The sequence below is a fragment of the Camelus bactrianus genome, chromosome 16, assembly GCF_048773025.1.
Source record: "Camelus bactrianus isolate YW-2024 breed Bactrian camel chromosome 16, ASM4877302v1, whole genome shotgun sequence".
Taxonomy (NCBI): Eukaryota; Metazoa; Chordata; class Mammalia; order Artiodactyla; family Camelidae; genus Camelus; species Camelus bactrianus.
The window spans coordinates 15176575-15193101 of NC_133554.1; the positions used below are offsets into that span (position 1 = coordinate 15176575).

At 39.3% G+C, this 16527-nt stretch overlaps 2 protein-coding genes across 2 annotated transcripts in view; one reads left to right on the forward strand and one right to left on the reverse strand.

Annotated features, from left to right (window-relative positions):
- TRIM37 (tripartite motif containing 37) overlaps nucleotides 1-4555 on the forward strand; it is a 101312-nt gene extending 96757 nt beyond the window's left edge. Inside the window, exon 25 of the mRNA XM_010951041.2 lies at nucleotides 4301-4555. Within this exon, the coding sequence (XP_010949343.1) occupies nucleotides 4301-4304 (4 nt within the window). The 3' untranslated portion in view covers nucleotides 4305-4555. The remainder of the gene's footprint in view (nucleotides 1-4300) is intronic.
- PPM1E (protein phosphatase, Mg2+/Mn2+ dependent 1E) overlaps nucleotides 1999-16527 on the reverse strand; it is a 131202-nt gene continuing 116673 nt past the window's right edge. Inside the window, exons 4-7 of the mRNA XM_074342711.1 lie at nucleotides 14759-14947; nucleotides 12216-12359; nucleotides 11883-11976; nucleotides 1999-7210 (exon numbers count right to left, since the gene is read on the reverse strand). Coding sequence (XP_074198812.1) covers nucleotides 6153-7210; nucleotides 11883-11976; nucleotides 12216-12359; nucleotides 14759-14947 — 1485 coding nt within the window. The 3' untranslated portion in view covers nucleotides 1999-6152. The remainder of the gene's footprint in view (nucleotides 7211-11882; nucleotides 11977-12215; nucleotides 12360-14758; nucleotides 14948-16527) is intronic.

Consider the following 16527-nt stretch of genomic DNA (forward strand, 5'->3'; position numbering starts at 1 on the left):
GTTTTAACACTGTCTAGGAGGTTGAGAGCAAATGGTAACATCAGTCATTGTATTGTTTAGGACATAAATTGTATGGACTGCTCTGTTTCTAAAAACGCTTTTCCCCGGCTGGCACGTTTGTGTTTTTTCCTCCATTGCTTTTCTGCAGCGCCTCTGCCCAACTAGAGCCCTTGCCTGAGTCCTTCTGGGCAGTTAAGTGTGTCTCCTTATGTGCATTTAAGAAAGCCTTCTCCAAAGGTCTCCCTCCCATTCAGTTTCATTTGACCCAGTGATCCCATGGCAACTCTTATTTAGCTTAATTGCCCACCCTGAATGCTCCAGCTCTAGGGTCACCCAGTTTAACAGCTGGCAGGGACAACTTTTTCATCTTTGGTTAACTTCCAGTTACTCATTTGGAAGATGGTTTGTCCAAATATGTATCATTCCTGACAGATTTTCACATTTTTTTTTCCCTTGGTCCTAAAGCAGGATAAGAAAAATCACAGATTTTGTGTGAGGGCCCTGCTTGCACCATGAAGCAGGGCACATCTCATCGGAGGTGTCATGACTGGGGGTCTTAGGCAACATCCTACAGCTCAGCATAAGAGGGATGCTAAACGCAGCTGCCCAGGACAAGAGTGCTTTCCTGCTGGTTACCACTTACAGTTTTGGGTCTCAGAGAAGAACCAGATTTGTTTGAAATATAAAAAAGGATCTTGCATTAGGTTATTTCTTGGACAAGCAAGAGTAGGTTTCCCTAAGGTATCATAGAAGACTGTTCTTTACTAATTGGTGTTAAAATGACAGAGGACAAACTTGTAATGCAAAAAGGAAGTGAGCAGTTAAACACCTTATCATTTAGGCATTCATACTTGATAATTTGGTTATGTAGGTAAATCTCTGTTAAATTCAAATGAGCTCACATGGCGGTTCACTTAATTTCTTGCTTTGTGCTGCTACCTCAGAAACACGTTCCTTTTGAACTAATACATACCATAGGGGATTTTTTTTCAAGTATAAATAATACTTATCAAAATATTCCTTTTCTTTCCTTTTTTTGCAAACTCCTGCAAATATGATTCTTTTAGGCCTTCATTCTTTTCCTCTTAATTCTTATTTCTTATATAAAATCATACTAAGTACTGAATGGATTTAAGTAGTTGGGAATTTAAGATTGTGAAGACTTAACTGTGAAATTTTTTCTAGGACTTAATGGTGGGGAGAGGAGGGTAGCAGTTCAGTGTATTCACTAGGTTTGCTTATTTTGGGGGTTTAATGACCATTCCCTTAGATGCAGGTGTCTTGCTTTCATCAGCTTTATTTCTGTCCCCCACGTTGTCCTTTGTTTCTTTTTATCTCCTGTTACTCTTTTAAAAGCATTTCTCCTGACAGACTGTCAACCACAGTTCACCTGATTATTTCCTTTCTTTCTTCCTTTCTTTTCTTTTCTTTCCAAAAGCGGAAAGACTAAGTGAAAGGGAAAAACTGGTTGGAAGCAGTGTTTGAAGAATATAGTACTGTTGGGAGATTTGAGGAGTCAACACTTAGCCATTGGCAGGTCCTGTTCCTCGTCTATTTTAGGATACTAACCCCTGCCCCCAACGTTAAACTTACGGGGAAAACATGTAGAAGATAAGATATAGCTCTTCTGGGTTTTCTAGGGAGACAATAATAGTTATAGCAGCACTTAGCAAGCTTTTTTTTTTTTTTTTTTTTTTTTTTAATGTTCCCACTTTAGCGGGGGAGGGGATAGCTCAAGTGGTAGAGCTCATGCTCAGCATGCATAAGGTCCTGGGTTCAATCCCCAGCACCTCCTCTAAAAATAAATAAACAAACCTAATGACCCCCCCCCAAAAAAACAACAACAACAACAAAAAACAAAACCAAAATAAATAAAATGTTCCCACTTTGAAGTTTAAGAAAACTACCACCTCAGGATTTTAATTTGCAGTTCTGAGGGAATCAGCCTGAATCCTACCACAAAATAACTTTTCTTTGAATAAAAAGACAGATGACTAGTGGTTTTAAATTGCTGGGTTTTATTAAGATATTGGCAAAATTTCAACATACTTCTTACCTGAATGAACAGTTTTAATAAAATATGAAGGCTCACTCATGATTACAACTGAACTCAAGTGAGCTGGAGAGAAGGTTTGTAAATTGATAAATTTACTTGGTAAGAAATGATTTACTTCATTCGCTCCACTCCATAGAGAATTCATTGCAGAGAAATGTCATGAACAAGAGAACAAAGCCTGTCTCTCACCAAAGAGCACCTAGAGTAAGAGTTAACAATGATGTATCTGGATTGCTTAATACATCAAAGTTTATTAGAGTATTTCCTTTTCCAGAACAACTGCTCTGTCAGTCTGGAGGTCCCTATCTTATTTCATAGTTTCTAATTAGTACAATAAATAGTCTTCAAAATAGAAGATAAAATGCTGCTGGAGGAAGTAACAATTATTTTTCAACACAGTACCATTTGTCTGGAAAATAGTCATGTTATAATACTGGCAGTATCTTGTTTTGAAAAAAAAAAAACACGTAAGCTAGTCACAGGTCAGAACAGAGGAGTGGTATTTGTCCTTTAACATCATGTGATTTTTGAAAAGTGAAAAAATTATGTTCTCTCTTTTGCTAACTTATGATCCGAAGAAAAACTGTCCCAAATTATATGACCAAAACTGTAGTATCCCTTTTTATGGCCTGGCTTAGGTGAGAATGATCACTGAGTGAACAAATTACATTTAAACATTAAAATAATAATTTTGATCACTTTCTCACAAAGCCTCAGCAAGCCTTTGATGTAGAAGGAAGTACTTGAATGACAGCAGTTTCATCTGTGAACACTGAACTTCTTTTATGCATCATTTCGTCTGCCCACTGGCTGTTGCATTTCTTACTGGCCACAGTGTTCCAGCAGCGGAGTGTGGTTGTCATGAAGATGCAGCGTGACACTATACCACCACGTTGACATTGTACCACTATAAATGTGGTCAGAATCAGACTCAGTGTTGACGTTGACATTGTTGACATTGTCCTTGGGGAAAGTGTTACTTTCAGGGATCCTCCTAATTAAATTAAATGTAACAGTAACTTTAATCTTATTAATTCAAGGACAATGGATGGCACTTTTAGGTAAAGGAAAGATATATACATGTGTTTCCACCATCCTCTTTAGTACAGCCCCGGTGTTTGGTGCTGTAATGTTGCTCAACCTCAGATATCCCTCAAAAGTACACATTTAGAAAGTGAACAAAGGAAGCCTTTAAATTAGGGACTGATGCCCTTTGAAACTCACAGTGAATGTACAAGGAGTTTGTACTGACTTCAGTTGGTGACTTGAAGTCTGTTTCCCTAACCGTTACTACACTTTCTGTTTTACATTTGTTTTACTGTTTCCTATTTTAACAAAACTTTAGCAAGCAAACAAATTGATGCAGATCATGTTAAATTGTAAAAGGGATACTGCCACTGTTAGGAACTGAGTGTAGAACTTCCACCACCACTAAATTACACAATGAATAAAAGTACAAAACACATAATTCACAGACTATATACCTCAGCATTAACAGTTAATATATATTATATACTTTTATATCTGTCTAATATTTTTACAATCACCAGATACACCATCATTAAATACAAGTTACAGAAATGTGTAGATACCATTAGTTAGAGGGGTACTTATTGCTTACATCAGCAAGCAGCAAATAAGGGCACAGGATTTGAACTGAAGGGAACTATTTTCTATCACCAGTGGCATTAAGATATAACACTGCATTTCACAAAGCACTGCTTTTTATCTAGTTTATAGAACCAAGAGCAGCATATATCAGACCAATAACCACTATTTAAAATGTATTCTAGAATTTTAAAGGACCTACCTTACAAATGGTACCTACCTATCTACTCTATAAATATGCATGTTGTGAACAAATGAATAGTTGCTTTTTTTTTTTTTTTTTTTTTTTTTTTTTACAATATTGGCTTAAAACTTGACCACACTAGAACTACTTTGCTTTATTTTCTAGAGGGCTACTAGTATGAGAAATGGAGTTAACACTGCTTATTAGTCACACCTACAAAATTCAGACCCTTAAAGATGTAGTCTGTTTGTCCCAATTTCACCCAACCATTTTTCCCCACTGAAAAAAAACCCTATTACTTGTACACCTTCTTTCCTTTCGCTTTCTTTATTCTGATCAAAATCATTAGCAATCGACAACTATAAGAAAATTTTTCCAAGAATTTTTTTAATTCAAGTGCTTTGGACTATAATATATACCAATGTTCTGCCTCTGTTTTCTTGTTTCCTTAGATAATTTGATTTGAAACTGACACTGCACCTGATGGGTTGTTAACAAGATCTAGGCTTCAGAAAATGACAGATGTGAGTGAGGTCCAGGTATGGGGGCAAAGCCTCGGGATGGTGAAAAGATTCTGGTACTATAGTTGGAGCCATGTTTACTCCCTCCTTTTCAGCCATGTGTCACAAGACGTGAGAAAAGAAATACTGAAAATCTCTACGTACATCCAAATTTTTAAAAATAAAATCTGTAGATTAACAATCTGACTATTGCTAAAGTGAAGCTGTTTTTATTTATTTGATATAGCTACCCTGGCACCTAGAAATGTGCTAGTCCTCTGTGTTTTTAAAATCTAGGGATTTTAGTCCTTCATTATGGGTCTGGGGAACATAACGTAATTGTATTGGTATTACGTAAACACACAATTGTCAGTGGACATTTCTCAGCAAGAGCATTTAGTGCCTCCCAGCAGTAAGAGGGAGTGAGCAGGACAGCAGGCCGCTCCTGGGCACTGGCGTGGCTGCTCCATGCCTGACTGGGGAGGGTAAACTCTCATGTGGAGACAGACACGATTCTCAGAGAATCAGGCTGCCTCACCAGATGAATCTGATTATTAGTTTATTTGCTGCCTCTAGGTACAGATACGCTTCTGACTTGAAACTGCACAAGTGGCAAAAAAGAAGACAATTTCAAAATGTCAAATGTAAATAAATATTGAAATGAAAAACATATGTCCTTTCTGTGCGGTCTGAAGCTGCAGGTAGTAGCAAGACTGAGTTACAGCTGAACAGACCTCATTTCAGTGATCTGCATTCTCTCGGCACTTGGCCTCTGGGCTCATATAGGCAGTACTTTCAGCCTTTTCCACACCAATTAGTTCATTACCTTGGGGGAAACAATTTTAGAGAAGTTAAAACTAGTATTTTTCATTCTCCAAAACCCCTGATTTTATTGTAGTATATGCCTTTGCTGTCTGTGAACTTTAAAAAAAAAAAAAGGCAGAAAAAATAGAAACACTTTGATTTTCTTTTAAAATGGCAATTTGATTCTGGTATATTTGTACCTGAAATCATCTCCATTAAACAAGTTTTATTCCTGAGATGAAGGTACAGTGAAAAACACATTAGCATCATAGGTTAAAACCAGCTGACAGAGGTCTTCTAAAATAATAAGTAATTCTGTCAAAAGCACCGTAACAGGTAATAAAACTCCCAGATAGCTAACAGCCCTAGGAAATACTTTTTAATTCAAAAAATTTTCAGTCTTATGGTACAGAAAAAAAATTAGTGAATCCGTTTGACTGTATACCGCTTCACAAGTCAGAATATGACATTTTTACCCTAGTTTTCTGCTTTCATTGTTACCAGTTAAAACCCATATGGCTTTTAGTCTTACCTACCCAAAAAAGGGGGAGAGATTTTTCCCTCATAGTCCCCAGTCTTTTGAGGAACATTCCCCAACTTGATCAAATTCTGCATTAAGTTTTCCAGAGAGATATTAGGCACATCAGACCAGCTTTCACCTGCACTGAGATTTCAACACTATATGTATCCTGGCTGAAATAACTAACTCTTAAGCCTCCACTAGTGACGTGAAGGGGTCACAGGGTGGGGGTTGTCTGTAGGTATGGAGACACATCACAGGGACCAGTTGTGTAATTTTGCTAGTGAAACTGCCAATACTTTTTTATTAGATTGAAAACACTGTATTGAGTTTCCTAGAGATCTATTTACATTTAAGAATTGAACCATCCATGGTTTCATAATGAAGCACGCATATTTCAGAAATGTCTACCTTGTTTCTACTCTGATGGTGATATTTTTATTGGGGGAGAGCTAGCTAGCCTACTTTAAAGAGAAAGTATTATATTTTAAAGCTCCAGGGAAGATCTGGGTATGGAATATCATTCTTTTCGAACTTTCTTGTCATGATTTCACTGTACCCTTTCCAACTATTTTGCCTCCATGGCAGAGAACTTCTTAACATCCTATTTCTCTTCCCACTTCGAGTAAGTGAGGTCAGGCTAGCGCCTATTTTGTGGGAAGGCTCTCGAGCAGAGAGAAATGAATAAAACTTTGGATTAAACTTGAATCCGTGCCGCCTCTTTGAGTAGTGGTAGCGTAAATGAGACAATCTAGAAACTCTCTTTCCCAGGAATTTGAACTGTTCATTTTCCAACCTAGAACAGACAGGAGACAAGCTCTCCATTCTGTATATCTGCTGCCCTGTTGAACCCAAATTAAAAGAAGAGGGACACTCTCCAGCACCACTCCATTCAGGCAATGATGATTGAACTAATTTTTTCTCCATTATTAGCTCATTAATAAGATTTGCTTTCTTTGGTGCATCAGGACCAAACATCTCAACTGGTGGCAAAAACTGGGCACTGTGAGGTTTGCTTGCTTCTATTTGTGTGAGATCTAGGTAGCCTGGGTCTTCCAGCACGTTGATTTGGGACCCTGGACTCAGGCTGGTTCTATCAGTGAATGAATCCACGCGCCCATCATAGCCTAGATCAGCAGGTGCTGAGCACTGGTGCTGCGGCCAAGGGCGTTTGCACTCTCCATGATTCTCCTTATCATCCCCACCATCTTCTTGCCCTCCTTGAAAAGAGTTCTCTGTCCAATCTGATTCCTCACTAACATTTACAGCTTTGTTCATGTCCCTCAGGAATACCACAATAACAGTGATGTTATCACTTGACCCAGCATCACGAGCTGATGCCACTAATTTGTGGGCCACCATGCTGCTGTCTCCATTATTCTCTTTCAAGTGATCAGACACAACTTTCACTGCCTCATCGGGGTTCACGGTGTCATAGAAGCCATCACAGGCCAGAATGAGGTAGTCTTCAGTTCCATCTAAAACAGTAGAGGCAGAATCTGCATCCCCACAGATATATGGCTTATGTTCGGCATCTCCTGTGGGAATTAGAAAATAGGTCAGATTTTGGTTTATCGTGCATGTAGGAATATTTATGGCCAGCTCAAATGTCCGACGCAGAGAAGGGCCCTCGGGTGAGGAACAGCATTAGCAAAGACAGGCAACTGCTAGGGAGTAGTCTCTAGCTGAACACCGGGTGCTTGGGGTGGCTGCAGACTAGAGACCTCGGGCTCAGCTAAGCTAGGTTTCTACCACCAGAAGATTGAGATAACTGATCGTCTGCACTGCACTGTGGAACTTCCAGATCCATTAACTGTTCACATTCATCGTTTTCCTTTAGTGCTTGGAGAGAGCCTTAGCAGAAGGGTCCTCAGTCTGCTTGGTAACCAAGTAACTTATTACTACAAGGGATACTCATTTACTTCTTTACATAACAAACAAGAGTACTGAGCAATAGTTCCTACCTCGATTAGGGTATCATCATTCATTGGTAAACAGTAGTTTTTGGGTTTTGCTTTTTTTTTTTAACAAAGTGCTTTATCATTCTTAAAGTAGTGGCATACAGCTTAGTGGTTAAGGATGCAAGCACTGTCAGACTGCCCAGATCTGGATCCTAGCATTTGTTACTTACAAACCCTGTTCAATTACTGTCTTTTTTATTGTAGTAAAACTGAACTTTTTGACTGGGGAAGATAAAATGAAGATAATTATACTTACTTAAATGATGTGGCCATATTATCATTGTTTCTGGTATATGTTACAGGTTTTCTCCTACCCAAGTAAAGTTCTCTCCAACATTTCACATCCCTGTTTAATCCTCAGATGGGCCCAGAAAGTGCACTGGGAACCTATGGATAACTCTGCCTGGAACCACCACGGGCACATGCCTCTCCAGCAGGGTGCATGATGGGATACCCTGAACTTAATATTTAATGACCTAGGTTAGTTTATCTATAAGGTAAGAAACTCCTCTTTTTTCTTACACTGGCCAGAACCATCTTCCTCAAGTATGGTACTGATTTCGTCAACTTCACTTCTATACTATGACACCTCCCAATAGCCTGTTAAAGCTAATTAAAACTTCCAGGCACAGGAATTCAGTGTCCTCCACCAATCCACTTTACTAAATTTCTTCATCCCCTAATCCACTTGACTGTATTATTATCATCATTATTTTCTGAATTCCAGCTCTAAAAATAAATGTGATCTGAGTCATACTGTTCCCAAAAATCTTGTTTTAGTGCTTCAATTAAAAGGCTACTGCAACTGTTAGTTTGGAACAGAACATACAAAGATTTGCGCAGAGAAAATGCTGCCAAAATTCTGGCTTTTCACCTGCTCTACTGTTGATGTCAAATTCATGACATTTCGCCCCCAAATTTGGTAGGAGGGCATGATTATCCATTTCATGGTAGAAATGGCACCATCCTTTTGTCTTCAACCTCTCTCCATATGCTAGGAAACATATCATGCCTCTGTCACCTTTGGATCATAAATCTGAAGGGCTCATGGGGAGACACAGTTGAAAAGCTTTTTATTTTTAAAGTGTTAAGTGTCACTTATTTTCTAAATAGAGCTGAACTCTGCTCAGGAGTCCTTTTTCTTGTCCCTCTTTAGCCCCTTATTTTGTTCCATGAGCTTCCTAAATCTTTCTCATATTCATCTCCTTCCAATTAAGCTACTGGATTTGGGTAAGATGACCTCATTTCCTACTTCAAAGAAAATTAAGTTTATCAGGCCTGAATTCCCTCAATTCCTACCCACCCTCACCCCTGGTGTTTTAAAAAATCTTTAGAGATCCACTCATCCGCAGCCATTGTCTCAGAGTAAGGTGTGCTCCTGCCCTTCTCAGAGCTGACCTGTGCGGTTGGACCTGTCTCTCTGTGACTCTGGTTTCTCTCTCTCTCTCTCACTGTCAATTTCTCTTCCACTTGCTCTCTCCTTTTAGCCTAAAAAAGTGCCCTGATCTAAAATCTCATCCTAAAAACATAAAACAATAAAAGCAACCATTTTGCAAATCAGGTTTTCCCTCAAATGACCGCAGTATTTCCCTTCACCACCAAATAGCCAAAGGAATGAAATCTATACGTGTTCCTATTTTCAAAAGCCTGAATTTTTAACCCACATCTCACTTGACCTCTGTAGCGCTTGGTCCTGGTGACGACTCACTCCTAGAAGCCCCCTCCCCTTAGCGTCTGTGATGCCCCATTTCTGTGTGTCTCTGATGTTCTTTACTGGCTCCTTCACTTCATAATGGCACCAATAATCACTGACTGACTTTGCCAGGCAGGGTTCTAAGTGTGGTGCCTGTATTATATGTCATTTAGTACAAAAACTCTATGAATTAGGTACTGCTACTATTCCCACTTTACAAAGGAACAAATAGACACAGAGAAGTTAAGTAAATTTCCCAGGGCCTGCAGCTGGTAAAGTGCAGAGCCAAGAGAACAGACCCAGAGAGCACGACTTCATGTTATTCTACCGTAAGTAAGTAAGGAGGCTCATCCTTGGTCTCGCTTCACATTACATGTTCCTGGGTAATGTCATCCAGGCCTATAGTTTCAGCTCGTGTGTGTGTGTGTGTGTGTGTGTGTATAAAATCACTTCACAGGGTGCTAATATTATTGCCAAAATGGGATAAATTCCCAAATCTGTCCAACTCAGAGCTCTCTGCTAAGCTCCAGATCTGTATTTCCAACTGCATATAAATTGTGTCTTCTAAGACATCCCATAGGTACCTAGAATATAAAATACATGCAAAATGAACTCATTGCTGCCCTCCTCCCTGCCCCCCAAACCACTGCTGCTGCTTTATTGCAAATGTTTTATCACCTTCTGAGTCACGTAAGTCAGAAACCTGGAAGTTAACATTCCTCTTCCCCCACAGTGTCAGTTCTGTCTCGTCGATTTATACCCTCCTCTGTATCCCTTCTCAGCTGTCCTCATCTCTAACAAAACAGCCTCCTGAATGATCTCTCATCAAGGCTTTCTACTCTAGTTTGTCTTCCATGGTCATTACAGATATTTATAAATACAAGCCTGTCCTTGTGGGCCTCTGCTTATTCACCTGATAAAGTCCGGACTACTTAGCCTGGCATTTAAGCTCCTTCATAGTCTGTTGCCAACACTTATCTCGTAGCACTCCCACCCTCTGCCCTGGCCTCCGCTGCTTGTCACTGTTCCTAGAACAAGACGGGCCCTGTAGATGCCCATGTGTTTGTACTCCCTACACCTTCATGTCCTCTAAACACTGTCCTCCATGTGCAACTCAGAAGTCACTTCCTCTCTGAAGTCGGCCTTGTTCTCTCTTAGGTTGTCATTTATTCAAGGACATTCCTTCCCTGCTTTAGTTTCCCCGTGTGTCATATTTTTAGAAACAAGAAAAGGCAAGTATTCGCTAGTAAAGTTGATTCTATACCAAGCATTAAAAATACCTCTCAGTACTCTTGACAAAGACAGTAAGATCAAGAGAATTGGTCTTTGGCTGGAGTTGTCAAAAATAATTCTATATGAGGGTGTGTTTTAGGAATCAGAAATTCCCCCCTTTTGGCCTTATTCCAGAGTCCCTAATAACCCCCTCAGTCTAAGGTAAAGCCAACTCTCCATTTCTCAGGTGGTATTTGCAGAATCTTTGAGCTTCCTCTTTCTCTCTCAGCCTTCTGCTCACATTTGGGCCACTTCACAGCTTGCCAGCACCTTCCCAAGGAGTGGGAGGGAAATCATATCAGGGGTGAAAGTAAATCAGTCCTTTGAAATTTTGTTAATGTTCTGGAATTTTTTGGTAATGATAAGCAAACTTTGGGGATTAGATGTCAATTCCATTTATCCATGTTTATCACTATGTCAAACTACTCCATTACCTAGGAGGCAGTGACAAACAACTGCAGTATATATGCATGTCACCCACAGAGACACACACTGATATATTCTTTCTAAAAAACAGAAAGTGAAGCTAAGCCATGAAGCCTAAAATAATAAACTCAGGCACCAAAGTGAAACAGACAGCAACAGGACTATAGCTCAGTTTTTTGAACTTATACCCTTGCATTTTGTCCAGTCAACTTAGCTGTTTACTCTATAAATTTTAGATAAAGAGTTTCATTGACTCCCCTTCTTTTGAAGAATTTAGTTCCCAGGGAGGCAGATTCTTTGAAACCCCAGGGTTATCTGACAACATACATACATTCCACATACAGTATAATTAGTTTTCTCATTTTAATACAGTAAAAATTATTTTCATCTAAAGAGCATGTTTTTCCGATGAATTTATTCTCTGTTCTTTATTACACTTTAGAATTAATTGAAAAAATTAAAGATATAAGGTAAAAAAATATGGGGGAACTTCCATTTTTCTGGAAAATACTATTAAAAGCTAAATATGACCCAAAATGGAATGAAGAATGAGGATCACTATGGTTTTAAGCAGATTTGTGAACCAAAGATTTAAAGGATTCTATTAAAAAAAAAAAAAGACAGAAACTAGTAAATTCTGTATTTCTTAATATACTTTCCCTTTTAATAATGGAATTTATATGAGTAGGTTAATTAAATAATTAAAAGAGGGATTATCTGATTGTTATTTTATACATTACTAAACACTCTGAAAATGTAAGTTATTATCTCAGGTTCCCTTGTTGTATCAGATTAATATAAGACAATGTGCTAGAAGAGGACAGTTTGGAGAAACAAAAATTAATTGGTTTTTCCTACCAATAGCTCTGGAGACCGACAAACTTCCATTCACCCTCCAGGCACCAAACCAGACTACACAACCTCCAAGGGCCTCAATTCGCTGCTTTTCATCCTACACAGCAATGCAAGAGAAAGAAGCAAATAATTGGGTTCAGGATTTATTCATCTACCTTAACAGTACGCAACAGATAACGATACTCATCAGCTTCCCGGGAAGGGTTCTCTTTAGTTTTCCTTTGGAAGTTGGGCATGGTTGCTGAGTAACTGGTGATAATTACAATAATTAAGTGAAATTAGTAATGAGAAAACTGCCTTTGTGGCATGCACCTTAACAGAACAGACCATACTTACCTCTCTGTCCGGTTTGTGTGGCTTCATTAGTTCAACAGCTTGGCCCTTTCTCACAAGCATAACCTGGGAATCACCCACCCAGGCCACATGAAGCATGTTGCCTCTGATAAACGTCACCACTCCTGTGGTCCCACATCTTAAACTCTGAAAATAAATTTTAAAAAAGTCAGTAAAAATAAGCAGACATCTAATTCTCATTGAGAAGCAATTTATAGGTAATACAGACATTTCAGTGGAAAGCTAGACTACTAAGAACTCGATTTCACAAATAGCAATTTCTATTTCTCGGTGCTTTTTCAGGTGTTTGTATGTATTTATATGTGCACACAAACACAGACCCATTTTATCTGTGATATGCAAGGCAGGGATGATTATCAATTCCATTTTATATGCAGGTCAGAAAACTATGGCAGGTTATGTGACTTGTCCAAGGGCAGGTAACTGATTCGTATAGAACTGAAATTCTTCCTCCTAGTCCAGTGCTAAACCATTTTATCAACCCTTAAAAGATTTCCATATTCTGGTCTCTGTTTTGTTACTGACCTAATCAGGGGTTGAGTCCTAGCTTCACAAAGTAACATACAAAGCATCTGACTGACACACAACAAATGCTTCCATACTTGGGATATTAAGATAGGAGCCAAGAGATAACATACATTCCCTGGAGTGCTAAGTTGTTTATACCTTTAAGAAACAAAAACAAAAAACTCCTACAATAATTTTAGGGGCCTTTGCTTTTGGAACGTTCTATAAGAAACTAACAGCCTGAAATTTCACCACAGTAGCTCAGTATCACTGTACTTCATGCTCTTGATACTGCTGGACTAAAATGACGTCTCCATTTGACGTGAGTCACCACCAAACGAGTATGACTTTCTGTTACTAAGGACTTGGCCTAAATTAGAACCAATGCGTCAAGGGTGGTAGAAGGCCCCTTGTATCCAATGAGAAAACAACTTCTCATTTTCCCTGTATAGGGAAAGTTTGTTATAAATCCTCACCCACCAATAAATTGTCTTCCTACACAGAATGTTCAAAACCTCAGTCCCCTGCAACACATGATAAAGACACTCAGCGCACATGCCCTGGAGAGAACAGGAGGCAGGGCTGCCTCACAACGGGAAGAGCTGCTTGCTTCCCAGCAGTCAGCAGCACACGGAAGCACAAGGAGGAGAAAAGCAACTGCTGAGACAATCCTAAATTATTCAGGAGAGCTGCTGGCGAGCCCGAGAGACACTGGGATCATTGGCAAAGCAAATCAGGTGAACATGGTCAGAAAAAAAAGCCTTGATTTTGAGGACACAGAGGGAAAGGGACAGAACAGAGGATGAAGACAGTTACTCTCTTTAGTTTCACGTTGATGATTACAGATCACCTCTCAGAGGCCAGGACTTGTCCTCAGTCAGGAAGGTGACAGCCAGCAGCTCCGAGGCAGGCAGAGCCAAGCAGTGCCCGCCCTCAAGGGACTGGCAAGGTCTGAGGTCAACAGCTGTATTTTGTTTTCTAGCCCCACCTCTCAGTGCAGACCTTAGTGGTTACTGTTGTTGGATTTCCATCTTAATCTAAACCTGGGGGGGGTGGTCAGGTGGGGAAATACAGAATATTTCCTTTGCTCAACACCAAGTAGTTCTGAATTATTGCTTCATTAATTCCAAACCCCACTATTGCTGTATAGCATAACCATGAGATCAAAGAAATGGATTAAATGATCACCCTTCTCTCTCCAAGTCCATTTCAAAAAGAGTTAATGTTTAAATCATAGGGCAGGAGTCTTATTTTCTGTGTGTATATAATTCTGCAATTACTTTTAAAGTTAAAAATTATTCTCTTTCTGTTGGTCCCCAGTTAGAAATGAATATAGAGTACTGTAGTTAATTATGTTCCAATGCCCGGAATGATAATTAGATTAAAATTTTTACTTCTAGATCTTAATATAGAGCCCCTGTCATTCATTCAGAGTAAAACGTTAGGTCTGATTAACCTTAAGAAACTAGGACATGAGCTCTGACTTTTCTTCCTGTCTAAAAAAAAAAAAAATCAGTTTAAGGATCATCTAAGGATTCACTCTCTGCAAGCAAGATTTTCCTCAAGAGATACACAGCAAAACACTGCCAACCAATTTAGAACCAAATGTATGGGAGAAATCCCAGCTTCTGTTTCTTTTTTAGATCATTGTTTTAATCACCACATCTAGATTTTTGTCAGCAAAAGTCTGCTTAAAGAGATGGTCCTGGTGTGAACCTGACAGGCAATGGTGAATAAGATAAAACTCACCTGCCAAATCCAGCAGTGGACTGGCTTTCTAGAAAAATTACAGCTTGGAATTTCTATACAGTACATGATAGCACCCCACTAAGTCTATTACTAAAAAGGGAGTTAGAACGACAACAGAACCCAATACTGTGTGTCAAGAATATAGTTTGGATGAGAGCTTTAAATAATGCCTACCCCAGGAGACACAATCCAAAGTAGCCCTTTAACCACCGAATCAGTTGAGCTCAGCCAGTGCATTCATGACCGGAACGGATGAGAAAATGACATACCTCCCTGGCTGCTTTCTGTACAAACCGCTCGTCAGTGACCCGGAAGGCCCGGCACAGGGCCTCAGCAGGATCATGGGGGAACATCTCCTGGCGTACTAAGTTAACGTGCAGGTGAATGGAAGCATAGATGGCCGCGTCCACGCCCCCATGGCCATCAAACACTGCAAAGTAAGCTTGTTCTTCCTGGTCCTGTCAGTGGAAACACGAACAGTTAAGGGTGTTAGGTACAGCGTAACGCAGATGAGCCAACCCCCTGCACTACTGCCCATCCTCCTCCACGACATTTGTCACCTAGATAAGGAGACTGAATGTTTCCTTTTTCTGACATGCCTGATCAACTGCTAAAATACCTGCAGTATCAGGGCATCTGTGTTTACACACCAGAACGCTGGAACACATCATGCCCAATTAGCTCGGGCTGAAGTGCCCTCTCTCACTATGAAAGCTGTTGTCCTGTACCGTGGAAACCACCCACTTACATTTGCTTCAAGCTTGCTGTTACAAGTTGTGGGGAGGGGGAGGAAAGGTATGAGAAGAAATGGAGCAAAGGCTATTCTGGATTGAGGATTTTTTTTCCAAAATAAAAGTATTTTAATAAAATTAGAAACAGAACAACAGGAATAATTGGCCTTCCAAGCATAAAGCCAATTAAATTAGATTGTTTAAAATGCACAGAGATAATGAGAGCATACACATACTTCTATAGTATGACCTTCATAAATCATCCACGGTCACACTGTATTCTCACCATAAATAACACTGTCTCTCAATTGGTTAGCCAAACTTGAGCTATGACAGATGTCTATATGCCCTGTACCTTGTCCCCTAATTTAAGATGTAGCTTCACATTTCCTTGCTCACCCACTGCTTGAAGCCCTAAGGCAACTGCCAGGGTCTTCCAAACCTGTCCTTTGTCTTGACAAAGGAAGCCTAATCACAAGATGACATTTAACCCATTAAGTACTTAGTTTTTCCTTTCTTTTCAAGTGTTTAAATCTCAGATCCAGCTCACTTGAGAGATCTGTAACTCCCTGAACTCTTACTGAATCCTGGGTTCCTTTTAGGCAACACTACGTAATGAGTTTCATTTGCAAGCTTTGATTTCTTCCTTGGGTTCAGAGAGCTCAGATGAGTCCAGGCCCTGTCATTCAAAGTAAATAAAATATACAAAGTAAATCATATAATTTTCTTGTACTTGTTTTCTCACCTATTAGGTAGGGATGAGTTGCTATGTCACGGGGCTTTGGAAGGACTACCAAGACAACAGGTATAATTGTGCATCGGGAAAAAGTTCTTTTTAAAGGATATACTACATTTACTAAAGTACCAAATATAAGTGTCCATAAAGTAATGATAACACCCTAATATCATGAAATCTTTATCTAATACAGCTATTACAGCTAGTTAATTTAGCAACTTAATCAATACCACCTATAATGTCATTAAAGATGATACTGATAAACAGAACTCTTTAGAAAAAAAGTCCTGACATGTAGAATTTCTACCTTGTACTAAAGAAATACTCATTTTTCAACAAGGGGTTGATATCCAAAACAAATAGTTCATACAACACAACATCAAAAAAACAACCCAATCAAAAAATGGGCAGAAGACCTAAGTAGACATTTTTCCAAAGATACACAGACGAATAACAGGCATATGAAAAAATGCTCAACATCACTAATTATTAGAGAAATGCAAATAGTAACTATGAGATATCACCTCACACCTGTCAGAATGGCTATCACCAGAAATTCTACAAATAACAA